Source organism: Phycodurus eques, chromosome 2, assembly GCF_024500275.1.
Source record: "Phycodurus eques isolate BA_2022a chromosome 2, UOR_Pequ_1.1, whole genome shotgun sequence".
NCBI lineage: Eukaryota > Metazoa > Chordata > Actinopteri > Syngnathiformes > Syngnathidae > Phycodurus > Phycodurus eques.
This window is the reverse complement of record NC_084526.1, coordinates 13,781,275-13,801,627: the sequence shown is the minus strand read 5'-3', so window position 1 is coordinate 13,801,627 and position 20,353 is coordinate 13,781,275. Positions and strand designations below refer to the sequence as shown.

General features: G+C 41.7%; 1 protein-coding gene across 1 annotated transcript in view; it reads right to left on the bottom strand.

Annotated features, from left to right (window-relative positions):
* Nucleotides 1-2,292: 2,292 nt before the first annotated feature.
* Nucleotides 2,293-20,353, bottom strand: part of LOC133415486 (FERM domain-containing protein 5-like) — a 52,342-nt gene continuing 34,281 nt past the window's right edge. Inside the window, exons 3-14 of the mRNA XM_061701602.1 lie at nucleotides 19,511-19,553; nucleotides 18,348-18,426; nucleotides 15,775-15,872; nucleotides 10,467-10,590; nucleotides 9,660-9,747; nucleotides 9,378-9,466; nucleotides 9,216-9,279; nucleotides 8,497-8,588; nucleotides 8,341-8,415; nucleotides 8,185-8,253; nucleotides 7,630-7,736; nucleotides 2,293-3,139 (exon numbers count right to left, since the gene is read on the bottom strand). Of these exons, the coding sequence (XP_061557586.1) occupies nucleotides 2,577-3,139; nucleotides 7,630-7,736; nucleotides 8,185-8,253; nucleotides 8,341-8,415; nucleotides 8,497-8,588; nucleotides 9,216-9,279; nucleotides 9,378-9,466; nucleotides 9,660-9,747; nucleotides 10,467-10,590; nucleotides 15,775-15,872; nucleotides 18,348-18,426; nucleotides 19,511-19,553 (1,491 nt within the window). The 3' untranslated portion in view covers nucleotides 2,293-2,576. The remainder of the gene's footprint in view (nucleotides 3,140-7,629; nucleotides 7,737-8,184; nucleotides 8,254-8,340; nucleotides 8,416-8,496; nucleotides 8,589-9,215; nucleotides 9,280-9,377; nucleotides 9,467-9,659; nucleotides 9,748-10,466; nucleotides 10,591-15,774; nucleotides 15,873-18,347; nucleotides 18,427-19,510; nucleotides 19,554-20,353) is intronic.

The window sequence follows — 20,353 nt, the reverse complement described above, 5'->3', positions numbered from 1 at the left end:
TCAGACCTTTTGAGAATAATCCAGCAAGCACAAAAACCATAATCTGAAGATTAGGCTTCATATTTATGACATAACCCGCTTTCTTTATTGCTCTTTTTCATAGAAATACAACTATTGCGAGGCAAAAGCATAACCATTGATCTTTTTGTTTCCCTTGGTGTTGCACCCAGTGACGGAATGCATCATGGGATGAAAACATACATAGTTGCTCACCACAAAGAGGCAAAAACAGAGGCCGTCGTTTCCTCATTTGTTTCCTTTAGTAGCAAACACAACGCATTATGGGAGGGCTAGCGATTAGGGAGTTCATACGATGCTTGCTCGACTTTGACTGCAAATGAGCACATCACCCTGACCCACGACAGCTTGAACATGCACTGTATGGACAAAAGTAATGGGACACCTGGCCAGTTCAAAGGAAGTGCCAAATATGGAGTCGCTTCCGATAGTGTGGGAAGTTTTTCTAACGTACGTTGGCGTGTGTCCGTCTGAATTTCATTCGTGGGCCCCAGTGGGGCAAATTCCTCCACAGATTTACCATTTACATCAAAACTCAAGCACGCCTTTATGAACCTTGCTTTGTGGGAACGGAAAAGTTGGAAGCATACATAGTATTGACGTGAAGGTGCATAAGAGGTGTGTTATTACATTTGCCACATGGTGCATCTTGGGCCGTTCCTATTGCTGCATAAATGACACAATCTACACAATCAATGATGTCACTGTCGCTTAATTTGAGGAACAAAAGATAGTCGTCACAAAATACCGTATTTTCATTTGTCCAGTAAAAGACACAGCAGGCTATAAGGCTAAAGCAACACAAATTGAATTTCTTTGGTTGGTGCGGTGACGAAAGTAGCAGTACAGTAAACAGGATTTATGTGAGGCTCTATTGCAAGTCCATTCAAAGTCACTGCAGCAAAAATTTGAAAAAATAAACCTTCACGTAACACAAACAAAAAGCTGCTCTTCTACTCACCTGTGCACATTGCAATGTCAGATTAGTCTGCATTGTGTACAGTATTGCACATTGAGATAAGTCAAAGACAAGATAAGGTAAGATAAGACAAGTCACTTGACTAGCACAACTAGCTTTAGCTCACATTGACCGATTACACAAGGTGATTGTATACTATATTCGTGAGCATTATTTGGCTGCTAGTTAAAATAAAAAAATAAAAAATAAAAACCACTTTCGTTCATCGACAATCTTCATCAAAAGCCTTTGGATGGTAACAGTGGATGGCAAGAAGTGCACCAAAAAATACTAATATTCCATATCAGACAAATTGACAGGCTTGAACAGTAGTGCTACATTTATTGACTGTATATGACGGTCCTCATCCTGTCATTATGGAGGGTTTTTAGTGCCAAAATTAAATAAAATAAAATGTAATTAATGATTCAAATGGAACTTAGTTACAATCGTAAAATGTGAATTTCTTTCTAATTAATTTACTTCATGAATTAAAATTTGACATTTTATGTATTCGTTATATATACTGTATATAAAATAAAACAATGGGTAAACAGTAATTTCACATGGTAGGTAAGGAATTCCTTCTGAAATGTGCATTATTCACACTGATTAATTCAGGTATATTTATTTTACCTTTGAATTGATTCTTTTGTGGCACATAAAACCTTCCATACAGCTACACCAAAAATTGTATAAACTAAATCGTATTACACTTACTATTACCAAAATACCCTTCATCTAACACTTTCTCTCACCCTCATCATCTTCCTAATTGCTTGCTTGGAATAAGAACACAGCATTACTTATATTGGCTTCCGTGTCAACTTGTAATAAATAGCTCTGTAACCTACAACAATATCTCGACTCATTGGCCACAACATTAGGTACAGCTGCATAATCTGAGGAGATCCAGTACAAACTGTAAAAAAAAAAAAAAAAAAAAAAAAAAATGATAATAATGCTCGGTTTTGTTTGACACTGTCAGAGAGGCATTCATTTATCAATATGTTTATTATTGTAATATATTGTGTTCAACTGCACTGCATCACATTGAGAGCTATTATTTTTATTTTGGAGTTACTAAAATGATCAAAATATTAGGAATAGCTCTCAGTATGATGCAGGTAAATTCTTTTTATTAATTTTTTAAAAAATATTTCCAGTGTGGCCCTAATCCTCCTTTGTAATGTTTTGATACAGGTCGTGTTTTGATTTTATTTTTAGAAAATGGCGTTGGGGGGGGGGGGGTGAACAAACAAATAAAAAAAAAAGCAAAAAACATTTAGGGCAAGCAAAATGCCCCACACTTGGGAAATCTCTCCTTTCATTATTACTTACTTAGTACTTATTGTTACTCAAAAGTGGCATTTGAATCTTTTCTTACATTTCCGAACAGCACTTGTATTGGTTGTCACTATATTGTAATTTCATTGAGAAAAGCACGTTTCCAGTGTCCAAAATCGTTTATAGAACTCTTCATGAAGTAAAACGAGTGCTATCTCGAGTGCTGACAAATGAAAACGAATAAACGTGGGACAATCCGTGGCTTGCGACTGTTTTTGACTGGGTGAAGGACGGCCATCTTCTTTTCAATTCTTTACTTGCTTATGAGGAGCCCTCCCATCCATCTGATCTTACAGGCGAACCAGCGCCGCAGCGGGCAGAAGTACTCCAAGTGGAACTGCTGGAATTCGGGCGTCGTGCGGATGTCTCTCAGGAAGGCAATGTCCAGGTCGGACTCCGTCAGCACGATGAGGAGCAGCAGGAGGGCGAAGAGCAGTCCGATGGTGACCAGGAACAAGCGCAGAACGCTCAGGATGAACTTGTGCAGCTCCTCCACGTCGCTAGGGGGCGACGGTCGGCTTTTAAGCGCCCGCGGGGCTCTCCTCCCGGATCTTTTGTCCTCCGCCTTCAGCGACGCGCCGCCCTCGTCCTCGTCGCGGCTGCAGGGGGCGCCGTTGAGGTGCGTCTCTATCCCGCGTTCGGCCACAGGCGTAGGCAGGACGCTGTCCGAGGGGCTGTAGGCCTCGTCGGAGATGACCGCCGACGCGCTGGCCTCGCCGCGGTCCACCGTGCGGCCTCGGGAGGGCAGGAAAGAGTCGCCGTGGGAGACGGAGCGCACCGGCGTGGAGTGGGCGCTGTCGCGGAGGGACTCCAGACCTGACGACGCGGGAAATAGGACGCGAAAGATGAGCCATAACAAAATGATATGACTAAATAAGAAATACAGTTTATTAAAAATAATAACAATAATTATGCAAAAAAATTCACGATGTTAAAACCTGACTTTGAAAATATAATTCAATTTGAAAATGCAAAAATATTGAAGTTATTCTAAAATTGGATTTTTTTTCAAGTGGCAAAATTGTATTGTTTTAAAAACAGAATTTATGTAACAAATTTATCTGATTATTTTAAAAACAAATTATTTGAAATAACAAAATTAATGAACCAGTCTCCAAACTCATTATTTAAAATGTGTTTGTAATCACTACTGTATTTAAAATAAAAACATATTTTAAAAGATAATTTTAAATAATACAAGTGGATTTTGATTTTTTTTAAAAAAAGAAATGAAATAAAATTTTAAGCTTATTTTTTAAATAATGAAATGTATGCAATTATTTTCCAAACATACAGAACACTCAGATAATGTCAAAAATAACAGAATCAATTGCAAATTACAATTTCAGATTTTTTATTGTAAATGACAAATTTCCTCTGAATTGATTCTTAACACATCAATTTATATAACAAAATTAATTAATTTAAAAAGAAGAGCATTTAAATTATTAGAAAAATAAATATTTTACAAACGGCGGCACGGTGGCCAAATAGGTTAAAGCACACAGTTCTGAGGAGTGGGGTTCAATCCCCTTCCCCGCCTGTGTGGAGTTTGCATGTTCTCCCCGTGCCTGCGTGGGTTTTCTCCGGGCACTCCGGTTTCCTCCCACATCCCAAAAACATGCATGAATTGGAGACTCTAAATTGCCCGTAGGCATGACTGTGAGTGCGAATAGTTGTTTGTTTCTATGTGCCCTGCGATTGGCTGGCAACCAGTTCAGGGTGTGCCCCGCCTCTCGCCCGATGATAGCTGGGATAGGCTCCAGCACGCCCGCGACCCTAATGAGGAGAAGCGGCTCAGAAAATGGATGGATGGATGGATATTTTCAAAACACAGAACACTCAGATAATTTCCAAAATAACAAAATCAATTGCAAATTTCAATTTCAGATTTTTTATTGTAAATGACAAATTTCTTCTGCATTGATTCTTAACAGATCAATTTATATAACAAAATTAATTATTTCAAAAGCAGAGCATTTAAATTATTAGAAAAATAAATATTTTACAAATTGATTATTATTAAAACAAATTATTTTAAATGAAAACAAATGAAAATTAAACTGTTTATTTTAAATAAAATTAATCAGAATAAGAATCATCTTTATAAGCACAGAATGTTTTTGATAACAAAATGAAACCGGTTATTTCAATGGCAAGTTCTTATATATTTTAGGCACAAAAATAAAATTCTCATTTGAAAATTCAAAACCTTAAACTTAAAAATCTATGAAAAGATTTTAAGATGATCTTTAACATCCACACTAAAGTTAAGGTTGAAGTTGTGTGAAATAATTGTACACATTTTTTCAAACACAAACCTTTAAGTGGACTCAGCATATTTGCACACACCTATTTGCAGATTTAGAAAAATGTATCACCTGCTTATTTGCATTTTCTTTTTTACCCAATCCTCGATTTATTCAAATTTTTTTTATATGGAGTGTCAATTATTCATGGTTTTTGCTATTTGCGGTCGAGCTCAGACCCTAACTATATAGTAGGGATCCACAGCATACAATACCATACAAGTATGAAATTATAGAGCGGGAGCCCTTGCACAAAAATATAAAATAGGATGATTGTTCCATACTGCTACTTTAGGGAGCTAATTTCCCCTCCTAACAAATTGTTCTTGTCTGCTCTGTACGTTTGAATAATCTAATCGGGGAATGATGAAAGGTAATTGTGCCTGTGCAGCAGTGGGATTAACGGGTCTTGCGTCACAATGCACGTGTTGACTTAATTCTCATTCGGGTGGAGGAGAAGCAGGATTATTATTTAATGGTCATTTTAAGAAACCAATCAATTACTAAGTAGGGTGGATACCCTACAGCGCATGGACCAGCGACACGCCATGCACTTCCAAGAGTAAATGACATGTCAGACCCCCAAAAGCCTAACATTATGATGGGAATACAATTAAGTGTGACAAACATGCAAAAAAAAAAAAAGAAATCAGGTTGGGGGCATACACTTTTTTCACACTATTGTACATCAATAAACATTTAGGGACCACGAGAAGATCTCCAAGAGGTCGAAAAAGCAGCCTTGGAGTTACCTGGACGGCCATTTGTGGGGACAGCTAGCCGGGGAGGAGCCTCGGACCGCTGTCCCGAAACAGGACCTTCTGTGAGGGAAGGGAAGAGCGGAAGGGCCCCCAGAGCCTTCCCCAGCAGCCGCGGTCCCAGAGACAAGACGCGCACCTTCACATCGCGATAGCAGTGGTTGACCATGCGCAAGTGAACGTTCACCTTGGTCTCGATGCGGATCAGACACTTGACCATGGTTGAAGGTGAGTGATATGATATGTTAAGACCTTGAGGGTTCCCGCTGACTTGGTCCCGCCTTCTCTAACGTCCCGTGTCACGACTATGGAGCTGAGCGACCATCTACTCGTGTTCTCACTACCTGGTTGAGAGCAGCAGTCGGACTGACGGACTGATGGAAAAGACAAGGCCCAGGAATGTGGTCCACTCCACCCCCCACTTCTCGTGTTGACTATGACACACTCAGCTCAGCCCTCTCACGGTAGGAGCTATTTTTGGACGGTTATTATTGCCAGTGAAAATACCAGCGCAGACAGAGCAACATGACAACACACTAGGCAAGGATCAGATTCAGTTCAAGGTCAGGACTTGTAGTCCCGATAACGCAGTGATAGCAGATGGTCCAATTTACAACCCCAATTCCAATGAAGTTGGGATGTTGTGTTAAACATACATTTAAACAGAATACAATGATTTGCAAATCATGTTCAACCTATATTTAATTGAATACATTACAAAGATAATATATTTAATGTTCAAACTGATAAACTTGATTGTTTTTAGCAAATAATCATTAACTTATACTTTCATGGCTATAACACGTTCCAAAAAAGATGGGACAGGTGGGAAAAAAGACTGAGAAAGTTGAGGAATGCTCATCAAACACCTGTTTGGAACATCCCACAAGTGAACAGGCTAATTGGGAACAGGCGGGTGCCATGATTGGGTATAAAAGGAACTTCCCTGAATTGCTCAGTCTTTCACAAGCAAAGATGGGGTGAGGTTCACCTCTTTGTGAACAAGTGCGTGAGAAAATAGTCGAACAGTTTAAGGACAATGTTCCTTAACGTACAATTGCAAGGAATTTAGGGATTTTATCATCTACTGTCCATAATATCATCAAAAGGTTCAGAGAATCTGGAAAAATCACTGGATGTAAGCGGCAAGGCCGAAAACCAACATTGAATGCCCGTGACCATCGATCCCTCAGGCGGCACTGCATCAAAAACCGACATCAAAGTGTAAAGGATATCACCACATGGGCTCAGGAACACTTAAAAAAAACAATGTCAGTAAATACAGTTGGGCGCTACTTCCGTAAATTCAACTTGAACCTCTACTATGCAAAGCAAAAGCCATTTATTAACAACACCCAGAAACGAGCTCATCTAAAATGGACTGATGCAAAGTGGAAAAGTGTTCTGTGGTCCGACGAGTCCATGTGTCCAATTGTTTTTGGAAATTGTGGACATCGTGTCCACTTGCCCAAAGAGGAAAAGAACCATCCGGACTGTTATGGACGCAAAGTTCAAAAGCCAGCATCTGTGATGGTATGGGGCTGTGTTAGTGCCAATGGCATGGGTAACTTACACATCTGTGAAGGCACCATTAATGCTGAAATGTACATAAAGGTTTTGTAGAAACATATGCTGCCATCCAAGCAACATCTTTTTCATGGACGCCCCTGCTTATTTCAGCAAGACAATGCCAAACCACATATGCAGAATGTGGTTTGGCATTGTCTTGCTACAACAGTGTTACAACAGTGTGGCTTTCTAGTAAAAGAGTGCGGCTTCTAGACTGGCCTGCCTGCAGTCCAGACCTGTCTCCAATTGAAAATGTGTGGCGCATTATGAAGCGTAAAATACGACAAAGGAGACCCCGGATTGTTCAACAGCTGAAGCTGTACATCAAGCAAGAATGGGAAAGAATTCCACCTACAAAGCTTCAACAATTAGTGCCGGCCTGCTTAAACCTGAAAAGTAATAATTGTATTTATTATTTTTTTTAAAGATTTTTAGCATGGTGGCACGGCGGTCGACTGGTTAGAGCGTCTGCCTCACAGTTCTGAGGACCGGAGTTCAATCCCCGGCCCCGCCTGTGTGGAGTTTGCATGTTCTCCCCGTGCCTGTGAGGGTTAGATCTCTTTTAAAATCATACATGACTTTAATGGCTTTGTGCTCTCCAAATGTTTCAAATCCTTTTATCACCACCCCACCGAGCACATTTATGTGTGTGCGTGCGTGCGTGCTTTACCCTCCATGATGGAGATGTGTACTGCCCTCCGTCGTGTCCTCGGAACGCTTGTCAAACGAGGGCCGTGCGTGATGGACGGACAGCTCCTGCTTGGCACCATGCCCGTCCTGGACAAACACAACACATGCATAGCATGCAAACACACACACATTACAGGCCACAACATGAATTACACGTGTAGAATCTAACCAAGCAATCATACACTACTCACAAAAAGTTAGACATATTCGGCTTTTGGGTAAAATATCAGAGATATATTAAATGTTATGTATTGATAGCCAAAGCGTGTGCTATCAATACATAACATGAAGATATGAAGACGAGATATGCCAGCACGCTGTAGTAGCCCAGCTAACCGACGTGCCTACGTGGCGGCCATGGTTGGCAATTGATTGATTGCTGTCACTACATAACATTGAAAATAAAAAACAAAAAATATGTTTACCTGCGAAAGGTTACTCCCAGTTCGCTTGTCGTAATTGTACGTTGACAAAATATCGTATCTTCTTATCTATGTACGTGACATACAAATTCCAAACAGTTAGCAGTTCTGACCTGTGGATTTCAGGCGGGTCCCTTTTAATTTTGGCACTTTGTTCCATCACCTCTTTCGCAACTTTTCCACTGAGAAAACATGATTTCACATCATCGTTATATTTACAACTACAATACATGAAATATACATACAGAGACAGGTGCTGTTTATAGTACCTGTATCGAAAGCGACTGCCCTTGAAGAAGAGATTGCTACTGGACACTGTGCGAACTTGACTGGACTTCTCCAATCTGATAGAGAAAAACAAACAATACGGCTTATTATGTCATAAAGACATACAGTATACAATTTGTTGAGGTCCCGCGACTCACTTGTAGAAGGCTTGATTCTCCACACCGCACTTCCACAGGTGCTTACAGGCCTCAGGTGTGGGCGGAAAGTAAGTCAGTATGATCTTCTGATCCTAGAACACACATGCGCACAGTACTTTAAATATGACATTTTTATTATATCATTGTTTTCTTGCAGTCTACATGCCGTTCAATACGAAGCACTAATGATTGGTTGTGCTGAATTTGTCCACTGTCTTAATATTTGACAGAACAGCATTCACAACAGTCAGGCAGGAATGTTATGATAACAGAGCAAGAACTCTATTGATTGTGATTTCGAAAAACCTCGCCCACTGTCCAAACTTGTCTTTCTTTTATGATGCAATCCTATTGATTTAGAATAGCATATCATCTAAGATGTTTGTTGAGGTGGTATGGGTCCAAAACCTCACACACTTTCCAAACTGTCATCTTCAAATTTCAAAAACCTAAAAACCTAAATATTGTTGCATCATCCAAGATGCTAAAGATTAAAAAAAAAAAAAAAATTCCACTTTTTCAACTGGTCTTCTCCAAATTTTAGAGCTAGAATTTATATAACATCCAAGACACTTTAAGTCGTAAAATGTTGGTCTTCAACCTTCCAGGGCTGATTTTGACCTTTGGATTTATTTTAAAAAAAAATTTTATGACGTCAGATCTGAAGATGCTTGATGTTGTTCGACTGTCACTTAACATTTATATCATGCGTACAATACCTCAGTCTGATTTGCATATATATGGAATGTCTTGGCTTCAAACTTCAGCTTGGTCACCTCATCCCTGACAAGACAATGAGTGTGATGCATGAAAACACACAAAGCTGGAAGTTTGTATTTGGTATTAAGCATCATTCATTGTCGTACAGTAGTGCCACTCACCACGTAAGGATATGAATCCTCCTATTACCTTGCAGCACGGTGAATCCAAATGGAGTGAAAGCCAGGAAAGCTGGATTTCCAGACACATCCTGACACCAAAAAAGGGAAGAAAAACAGCAAACAATTGACAACAGATCATAAGGAATCAGCACAGGAATTTAAAACCAATGTGTCATTGGTCATAATCATCTAGTTACATGTCAAATTTGTTCAAAATCTGCACGCAATAAGTCCATGTATAGACATTTTAGTTCCCCGATGAATACATAAGCAGATACACACCTTGCATGGATGCGGGTCCACTCCATACGTTTCCAACATCTGAGCCTTCTGGAGGAAGTTGAGCTCTGATGTTTCAGGACTTTGGCCTCTGTAAAAACAATAACAGACAGCCTCCATCAGTTCACACTGTATCGTCTTGGAAGCACATGGCGTTAATTTGAAAGGGATGACAGTCGAGGACCTGAACCCAAAGTAAGTTTTGAATGTCATGAAAAAAAATATATGATTTTTTTTATCATTCTTTACTCCATCCATCCATCCATACATCATCCATTTTCTTCCACATTTTCTTCTGTAGACGCTGCACCGATCCGCCTGTCGATTTCCTGCTCCTTTCTTCCCTCACTTGCGAACAAGACCCTGAGATCCTTGATCTCCTCCCCTTGGGGCAGGATCTCATTCCTGACCTGGAGAGGGCATGCCACCCTTTCCAACTGAGTAGCATGGTCTCAGATTAAGAGGTGCTGATTCTGATGAAAACATGCTCACGCTTTATAAATTTGAACATTTAGAAATAAAAAGAATTCAAACTGTAATATGTGCAACTTTGCAGGTGTCCTTGTGCACCCACTACTGTACAAGAGTGCTGGTTTGCTGTGTGTCCAGTTCAGTGATGTTGTCTGTAACCTGATGCATCATCCATAAAGGTTGACAAGCGAAGGCGCGGTGTGATGACAAGGTTAAAGTTAACATCAGGGGTACGGCTGCTGCTTTGGCCTTCTCCATATATCACGCCACGTCTCCGGAAACATGGCAGGAGGACACACACCACACACTGACTGCCAAAATATTAGTGAGTCAACTTACATCAGCTCTGTCTTGTGGATGTCGGCGATCCGCCTCTCCAGCTTCTCCGAGTGTTTAGGGAAAAACTGGAACTTTGAGCTGTAGCCTTCGGGGTGTTTTCCTGGGTCATAGTCGCCGATTTCAGCTGGAAATTTGAGACATGGAAATATGGAGGATAAATAGTCGATCGCCATTCGATTAGGTATACAGTGTTGCCACGCGTATTTATAATTTTCAGATTTTGTTTTTGGGAGGTGATGCTATCTTTGTTTGGTGAAAAACTTTCTTCAATTTGAAAGCCCCATCTAATATTATTTTGGCATCATCTTGTGGCATTCTGGTGCCAAATCGTTATGTTAAAGTGAGGGGAGGAGCTTCATTTAGTCTTGCCATAGCCCTGTCTAATAGAAAGCTGTGCCACCATCTCGTGGTTTCCATAGGCAATTACATCCTCAAGGAATTCACACCACCCCTACAAAAGTTTATATTTGCCAAAAATTACTACATAAAGCTCCACTTCCTACTTCAACATAGTTCCTTGTCACAAAGATCCTACAAGATGGTGCCAAAGCATTATTATATTTGACAAGACTTTGGCCTCAGTAAAAACAGTGAATATGTGAGTTTTTCTGTCAATAATGTTGGATAGGCACCCCGAAATAATTGTGAATATGTGAATCCGTGATTAGTGGATCGCGAGTAAGCAGGGGAAACAATGTATAGTGGACCCCCACATATGGTTCAGCATTCGTAGATTCACCTATTTGCAGATTTTTAGGGGGGGGAACCTCTCCCGTTATTCGCGGAAACCCCCGCTTACTTGCATTTTTTTTTTTGCACCCAATCCCCACCATTTTTTTTCAGGGGATTATTTTTTTAAACATACATTTTTTTCACGGCAATTATAAGGAGCATCAATTATTCGCAGATTTTTACTTTTCGCAGTGAGGCCAAGTCCCTATACCCCACAAATAGCAGGGTTCCACTGTATATCTGATCTCACATCGCACATCTACTGAAATCCAATACAAGAATCCATTTATTGCTTGTCTTCATTAGGGTTGTGGGTGAGCTTTGGGCAAGAGGCAGGACACAACCTGAACTGGATGCAAGACAATCGCAGGCCACATATAGACAAACAAACATTCACATTACCATCTATTAGATTTTAATTAGAGTTAGTAACCTAACATGCATGTTTTTGGAATGTGGGAGAAAGCTGGAGTATCTCAAGAAAACGCAAGCAAGCACAGTTATAACATACACTTGAAACCAGATGTATACATATCCTACCGGTATATAAAAATACACGCTTTTTTTCTCTCCCTTTTTTACTTGAAAGCAGACAAAACTTTTCCTGTTTAGGTCAGTTTGGATTATTAGAATTATTTCTATGTGCTAAATGGCTGTTTTTAAAGGCAGTTTTCATTACTTTATTTAAAGTCAGATGTTTACATACAGTAAGATTACTATGCTGTTAAAGATTTTGGGAAAACCCAGATTATGTCATTTATTTAGAAACTTTGGATAGGTTTATTGATGACAGTTGATTTAATTAAAAAAAAAAAAAAAACACTTATGGATGTGTTTGAACTCGGCACACCTGAAACATACCGCTTCTTTGTGTTACATCATGGGAAAGTTGAAAGAAATCAGCCAATGTATCAGAGAATTGTGGCCTTGCACCAGACTGGTTAATCCTTGGGTGCAATATCCATATGCCTGAAGGTGGTTTTGAAATTAGAACAATCAGAATCAGAATCAGAATCATCTTTATTTGCCAAGTATGTCCAAAACACACAAGGAATTTGTCTCCGGTAGTTGGAGCCGCTCTAGTACAACAAACAGTCAATTTACAGAACACTTTGGGGACATAAAGACATTGACAAAAAACAATTGTGCAAAAAGATGCAGAGTCCTCTAGCATTTAGAGCAGTTCGAGCGACTAATATTGCAATAGTCCGGTGCAATGACCATTGTGCAAAGGGCGCTGAGAATTCAAGGAGTGTATGCGGTTTAAAGTGACGAGTAGTGCGATCATCTGGGACAATGTTGGTTGTGCAAATGTTACAGATACTCCTCAATCAGTGTGCAAATGGAGCAGATGCTACTCTGGCATGAGTGGCCAGTATATGCAAATAGTGCAGCATGGCGAGACAACTACAGTGAGTGCACAAGTAATACATAATTGGCCCCACAGAAATGTGACAACGAACTCAAGTCAAAAAATTGCCAGCTTGTTGTAATGGAATTATAGGTTAGGTGTTTAAGAAGTTGATCGCAAGAGGGAAGAAGCTGTTGGAATGTCTACTAGTTCTAGTTTGCGTTGATCGGTAGCGCCTACCTGAGGGAAGGAGCTGGAAGAGCCGGTGACCGGAGTGCAGACGGTCCGAGAGGATTTTGTCTTAGTTCTGGCAGCGTGCAAGTCCTCAATGGTGGGTAGGGGGGTACCGACAATCCTTTCAGCAGTTTTGATTGTCCGTTGCAGTCGGAGTTTGTCCTTTTTTGTAGCAGCACCAAACCAGACTGTGATGGAAGAACACAGGACCGATTCGATGACCACTGTGTAGAACTGTCTCAGCAGCTCCGGTGGCAGGCCGTGCTTTCTCAGAAGCCGCAGGAAGTACATCCTCTGCTGGGCCTTTTTGAGGACGGAGTTGATGTTGTTCGCCCACTTCAGGTCCTGAGAGATTGTAATTCCCAGGAACTTGAAGGTCTCGACGGTTGACACAAGGCAGCTGGACAACGTGAGGGGCAGCTGTGGCGAAGGATGCCTCCTGAAGTCCACGATCATCTCTACCGTCTTGAGCGTGTTCAGCTCCAGGTTGTGTCGCCCGCACCGCAGCTCCAGCCGCTCCGCTTCCTGTCGATATGCAGACTCGTCACCGTCCTTGATGAGGCCGATGACAGTGGTGTCATCTGCAAACTTCAGGAGCTTGACAGTCGGGTTCGCTGAGGTGCAGTCGTTCGTGTAGAGAGAGAAGAGCAGCGGAGAGAGGACACAACCTTGGGGCGCCCCAGTGCTGATGCTGCGTGTGGATGAGGTGGCCTCCCCCAGCCTGACCTGCTGTGTCCTGCCCGTCAGAAAGCTGTAAATCCACTCGCAGATGGCAGGTGAGACGCTGAGCTGGAGAAGCTTGGTTGAAAGGAGTTCAGGGATGATGGTGTTGAACGCTGAGCTGAAGTCCACGAACAGGATCCTCGCGTAGGTCCCTGCACTGTCGAGGTGTTCTAGGATGAAGTGCAGTCCCATGTTGACTGCATCATCCGCAGACCTGTTCGCTTGGTAGGCAAACTGCAGGGGGTCCAGCAGGGGACCTGTGACACTCTTGAGGTGGTCCAGCACGAGACGTTCAAAGGACTTCATGACCACAGATGTCAAAGCGACAGGCCTGTAGTCATTCAGACCAGAGATTGCAGGTTTCTTGGGGACTGGAATGATGGTGGAGCGTTTGAAGCAGGATGGAACTTCGCACATTTCCAAAGATCTGTTAAAGATCTGAGTGAAGACTGGAGCGAGCTGGTCCGCGCAGACTTTGAGGCAGGATGGGGACACATGGTCCGGTCCTGTTGCTTTGTTAATCTTCTGTTGTTTGAAGATGCGTCTCACATCCTGTTCATGGATGGTTAACGCAGAAGTCAGAGGTGTGGTTGTGGTCGCGGGTGCGGCCGGGTGGGTGTGTGGAGTGAAACTCTCCTTTTCAAATCTGCAATAGAAGGTATTCAAGTCGTTGGCTAGTGTGCTATTGTTCTCAGCTTGGGGGGATCGTCGCTTGTAATTAGTCAGCGATTGGAATGCACGCCAGACTGATTTCGAGTCGTTCGCGCTACACTGTTTTTCCAACTTTGCTGCATAGATCCTCTTTGCAATGTTAATTTCTTTAGTAAGCTGGTTTCGAGCTCGATTATACAGGGCCCTGTCCCCGCTCTGATATGCATCTTCCTTAGCTTGGCGAAGCTGCTTAAGTTTAGCAGTGAACCACGGCTTGTTGTTGTTGAATGTCCGAAATGATTTTGTTGGTACACAAACCTTTTCACAGAAACTGATATAGGATGTGACAGTGTCCGTATATTCATCCAGGCTGCCAGCTGAATTTTCAAAGACACTCCAGTCTGTGCAGTCGAAACAGCTTTGAAGTTCCATCTTTGCTTCATTGGTCCACTTTTTGACTGTTTTCACTGTAGGCTTCGCACATTTAAGTTCTTGCTTGTACGTCGGTATTAAGTGAATTAAGCAGTGATCAGACGAGCCCAGGGCTGCACGAGGTATAGCACGGTATGCGTTTTTTACCGTAGTGTAGCAGTGGTCTAAAGTATTATTTTCCCTGGTAGGACAGTCGATGTGCTGCTTGTATTTAGGGAGTTCGTGGTTGAGTTTAGCTTTGTTAAAGTCCCCGAGAATAATGAGGGGTGAGTCAGGGTGTTTTTTTTCCAATTTCGTTGACTTGTTCGGCGAGCGTTAGCAATGCGGCGCTCGTGTTAGCTTGCGGTGTGATATGGACTCCAGCCAGTATAAACGATGCAAACTCACGTGGCGCGTAAAATGGTTTACAGTTCAGAAACAGCGACTCCAAATGCGGGCTGCAGTGTGTGCTGAGCACCGTGACGTCCGTACACCATTTTTCGTTTATATGGAGGCATATCCCGCCGCCCTTCGTTTTTCCCGATGATTCCATGTCGCGGTCCGCTCGATGAATGTTGAAGCCGGGAAGCGTGACGGCGCCATCGGGTACAGCGTCGCAAAGCCAGGTCTCCGTGAAGCACATGGCCGCGGAACGTCCGAAGTCTTTACTGGTCTTTAACAGAAGATGAAGCTCGTCCATTTTGTTGGGTAGGGAGCGTACATTCGCGAGGTGGATCGACGGGAACGCCAATCTGTGTCCTCTCTTGCGGAGTTTCACCTGAATTCCGGCTCGTTTTCCTCTGTGGCGCCGCTTCCGCATCCATGCGCCGAAAACCGCGGACGCCGCTCCGGTGAGTAACTCGGGGAAAAAACTGAGCGGATTTTCGAAAGTTGGTGACAGAAAGTCCGGAGTAGCCTCCTTGATGGTTAGCAGGTCTCCCCTTGTGTAAGTGAGTCGTGGAAGGTCTCCAAAGACGGACGAAAAACACAAAAACAAAGACAATACTAGAGAGCGCGTTACCGAGGCGGCCACACTGGTAGGCGCCATCTTGGAACTTTGGTCAACGTCAGAATGTATCGAAATGTGAAGGTTCCACCGTCATGCTCAATCGTTCCATCACTGTGAAGCCTTCATTGAAGGCTTTTCATGCATGTCTTGATTGTTGAATTTGCATAATTGCTTAACATAAACCCTATAATTGTTACCTTGCAAGATATACGCAGCCAAGAGAGCAGCGTCCGAGGTCTTGCACAGCAGGCGGCCATGGTAGAGGTCCCTCTTCACCTGCAGGAAGACCAGATATCTGCAGCATGGAAGAAGACAGGTTGGAGTTGTTATTTAGCATGCATACACTGCCTCCCTGATACTGAATGACTGCACGGACCTCCATGTAATCAGTCACAATGGAATCCCCAAAACTGGAATACAATATCCCTAAAACCGTACAATTTGGCGAAGACTATGGCTTTAAAGTCACACAAAACTTGGGAGTTTGAATCACCTATCATACGGTTCTCTTATGCAGTGGTTAAAGGCTTACACATTGTCTGACAGTTCCACATCTCCAAAGGGTTCATAATGTCCATTTCTTTCATTATATAGTGGTTGACTTAATTTTACACTTACATGAGAGTGACTCAGGTTGAGCCATTTTACTTTCATTTATAGTTTTATTTAGTTCTATTATACAGTACAGTGGTTCACCTCTGCTTTTACATTGTATAAACTTGAATTTCTTAAATTTAAACTAAAAGAGAATCAAACTGATGGTGTTTGGTCCCACTGGCCCTCTGAACCTGTATCAGGTTTTTCTGTGACAGAGACACTGCGCTTTGCAGGTACAGGAAATTCCCAATATCATTAAGTACTATTGTAAAACAATATCTGCAGTAAATACAGTATTGGTATGGCTTGGCAGTGCCGTCTCAGCCGCCGGCCAGCTGCGTCTCGTTTTCGCTTGAAGCCCATACATTTTTGTAGTTATTTTATTTTTTTTTATCATTCAAATTAGACAGGGTTATTAACAACACTCTCCTCTGTTGTGTGCCAAATTTATTTAGACTTTTAACTCCTATTCTGACCTCTGACTCCACTTGCTGCTTGTAGACTTTAGAGTTTACTTTAAGATTCTACTTTTTGTTTTCATATCTCGAAATGGCCTTACAACGCCTTACCTCGCTGAACCGCTCCATCCCTACACTGCTGCCCGGTGCCTCAGGTGAGCTGAGCAACCGCTCGTGGGAGTACCGAAGACAAAGTGGAAGCACAAAGGGGGTGGAGGTTTTTTCTGGTACTGGTCCCAGACTATGGGATCCCTGCCCCTTCACTGTCCAATTTGAAATCCTGCCTTCAAATCTCAAATCTGAAATGAAAAATTACCTGTACAGTCAAAATGGGATGGCCACAGTTTGACCCTGAAAGAAATTATTTCCATTATCTCCAAATGGGAATATGTTTAAACATGCAAACAGATTGCAGGTTGAAGTGACTGTTCAGCCTTAGATTTGCCACGTTTTAACAGAATTCACACTTCCTTTGCATTACAAACATGTCTGAGTGTTAATCCAAAACCAGAACTTGAAAATAATGCAAAATACGATTGCAGCTTGACATGGATGTGCATTGGGAGACTGTTCATTAAACTGTGCCTCTCCGAGCAGAGAAGTCATAAGAAGTGCATATATGAAATCATTTTACGTGACATAGTGTTACTTTCCTTTAATTACTTTTCAGGCCTTTATTGGTGTTAGTGAAGTCAATCCAAGTGGGGGAGCTGCTTTCCCTTGTTGGCTCCTTCAAGGAAGAACCGGCCTGTGAGTATTTTAATGAGATTTATTGCGAGTGGACGGATGTGTGTGTGTGGGGGGGGGGGGGTCTCGTGGGCTGTGTGCATCATTTGTTAAGTTGTCAGGTAGGCCTCACACAGGGCAGCAATGGAATAGACATTGGCTTCTGTTTTCAACACTACACAGACAAAAGTATTGGGACACCTGACTTGTAGTGAAAATATGGAATGTGTCCCACCCTATTGGAGTTACAACAGTTTCCACTGATCCACCCATCCCAACCATGAATTTTCTGTCCTCATTATGGTTGCGGGTTAACTGGAGCCTAATCACAGCTGACTCTGGGCCAGAAGCAAGGTACACCCTAGACTGTTCACAAGCCAATCAGAGGTCACATATACTATAGACAAACAACCATTCACATCTATGGATGATTTAGAGTCTTCAATGAATGTAATAAACATGTTTTTGGAAAGTGGGAGAAAAACCCATAGAGAAAACCCCCACAGGCACTGAGGCAACATGCAAACACCACATAGGAGGGCCTGATCGGAATGTTGAACCCAGAACCTCAGAACTATAAGACATGCTAGCCACTTATCACAGTGCTGCTTTGAGGCTACATTATGGAAAACCAAACCAAAATTTGAAGTCTTACAGGCACTAGCCTTTCTTAATCATTCAAGGTACAATTAACTGAATCTAAATGTGCTCAAGACAATCAAGCAGCCCAGCGTGAGGCACATTCATAGTTTCATGGAAAGTAAACATCTTAGCGGTACCTGCACCCAAAAATAAAATGCAAAATAAGAATTCATTGCTCACCCACATCGTATTATGAAGACATTTTTTTTTTAGTGTATTTGAGCAAAGCTCCACTGCAAATGGAACCAGCGAGGCGTGAACATGTCACATCGCTCTGGTTCAAATGTGCATTCGCGTGAGAAAAAAGCGAGCTGGCATGCAAGAAGTGTCATCTCGTCATGTCCTACCTGGTGATTTCCTCTCGGAGGGCAGCAGGGTCAGGTGGGTAGAACTTGACACGCAAGCACATGGTGAAAGGAGGCTGAGCTGGGAAGCAACGTAACACATACATTTGACTTTTGGCATAGTCATTTTTTTAGTGCATTTAGCAGCCATTAGTATGAGGATTAGTATTCAGACCACACTCAAAAGAACGTCGTATTATAAATTATAATATTGTGGAAATGGGAGGGTAAAAAAATATTTATGAAAAATAAATGTCAATTTATGAGACAATACATGTAAAATTACGAGTATAAAACTGTAATATTGCAAGGGAGAATTATAATTATTGCAACAAATTTTTCACAACAAAAATACATCAATATGTTTGACCAAAATTACAATATAGTGAGGATTTTGTTTGTATTTTAAAATAAAATGAAATCCATATTTTATACCCAAAAATCAAATGTGTAGGAAAAAAATTCAGAAATCTGTTTGCGAAGTGTCAATTCAGTTGTAGAAAAATTGCAAAACTGTAAAAATTGTAAATCTGTAAAACTGTACATTCACAACAAATGAATTGAAAAATACCTAATATTGTGAGGAAAAAAGACAAGGTAATATTAGTTTTACAAGATAATAAAGTCGAAATACAGCTATAGACAGAAATAAATAAATTCTATTGAAAAAATAATAAATAAATTATTTTTTATTTCGTTATAGAAGTTGTAAAAATCTATTTAAAAACTGTACATTTGCAGCAAAAATATAAAAGTACAATCTTTCAAGAAATGGAGAAAAGTCATATCTGCAAGAAAACAAAGTGAAAATAGTGAGAGGAAAAAAATGAAACATCCATGAAAAACAAGTTCCACAAATGTGACACAACAGATGTGATGCATTTGATACAGTAGGATGAAATAATAATTAAATATACATCCATTATTGTAAAAGTGTTATGTTTCAAATTTCAATATTTCTGAAACGAATACGAGTGAAGTACAATATTCCTCATCATAATTCATGTCCAAAAACTTTTTTATGCCTTTATTTTCATCTTTTTTTTCCTTTTATGAGATTTTTAGGGCAGTGTTACTATTTATTATGTTCCTTTTCTGTGGCCTCAATATTTTCCTCCATAATTTCTGAATGAATGAATGTGACACATCATTCCTCAAATACTCACATTTCATTTGTTTGGCAATGGACTTTGAAAACTCCAACCAGTGCTGCAAGGGAGAAAGGAAAGTTAAATGGGGACTATTAAGACTGCTGTCCTTTCATTCCGCAGTCTGAATGCTCAGCAAGTAAACATGCTGACATAGGATCAATAAAAAGAATAACAAATTGGAGTCACTCTCGTACACCTCAGTGAAAAGAGTTCCTGTGCCAGGAGGAGAGTATGCTGGTGAAAGCATGACAGCCAACAGATAATGGTGTGTTAAAATGAAAGCAAGTGAGGCACTGACCTAAAAATGTATATACTGCATATCTTCACTAGTCTCACGGGTGTGCTGGAGCCTATCCCAACTGACTGACCCTGGACTGGACGTCAGCCAATCGCAGGGCACATATAGACAAACAACCATACACACTCACATTCACTTCTACGGAAAATATACATCCATGCATCCATCCATCCATTTTCTTCCACTTATCCAAGGTCGGGTCGCAGAGGCAGTAGCTTTAGCAGGGAAGCCCAGACTTCCCTCTCCCCAGCCACTTCATCCAGCTCTTCTGGGAGGATCCCGAGGCGTTCCCAGGCCAGCTGGGAGACAGTGTCTCCAGCGTGTCCTGGGTCGTCCCTGGGGTCTCCTCCCGGTGGTACGTGCCCAGAACACCTCAACAGGGGCGTCCAAGAGGCATCCAAATCCGATGCCCGAGCCACCTCATTTGGCTCCCGTCACTGTGGAGGAGCAGCAGCTCTGGGCCCCTCACGGATGATCGAGATTCTCATCCTATCTCTGAGGGGGAGCCCGGACACCTTGCGGAGGCAACTCATTTCGGCCGCTTGTGTCCAGGATCTTGT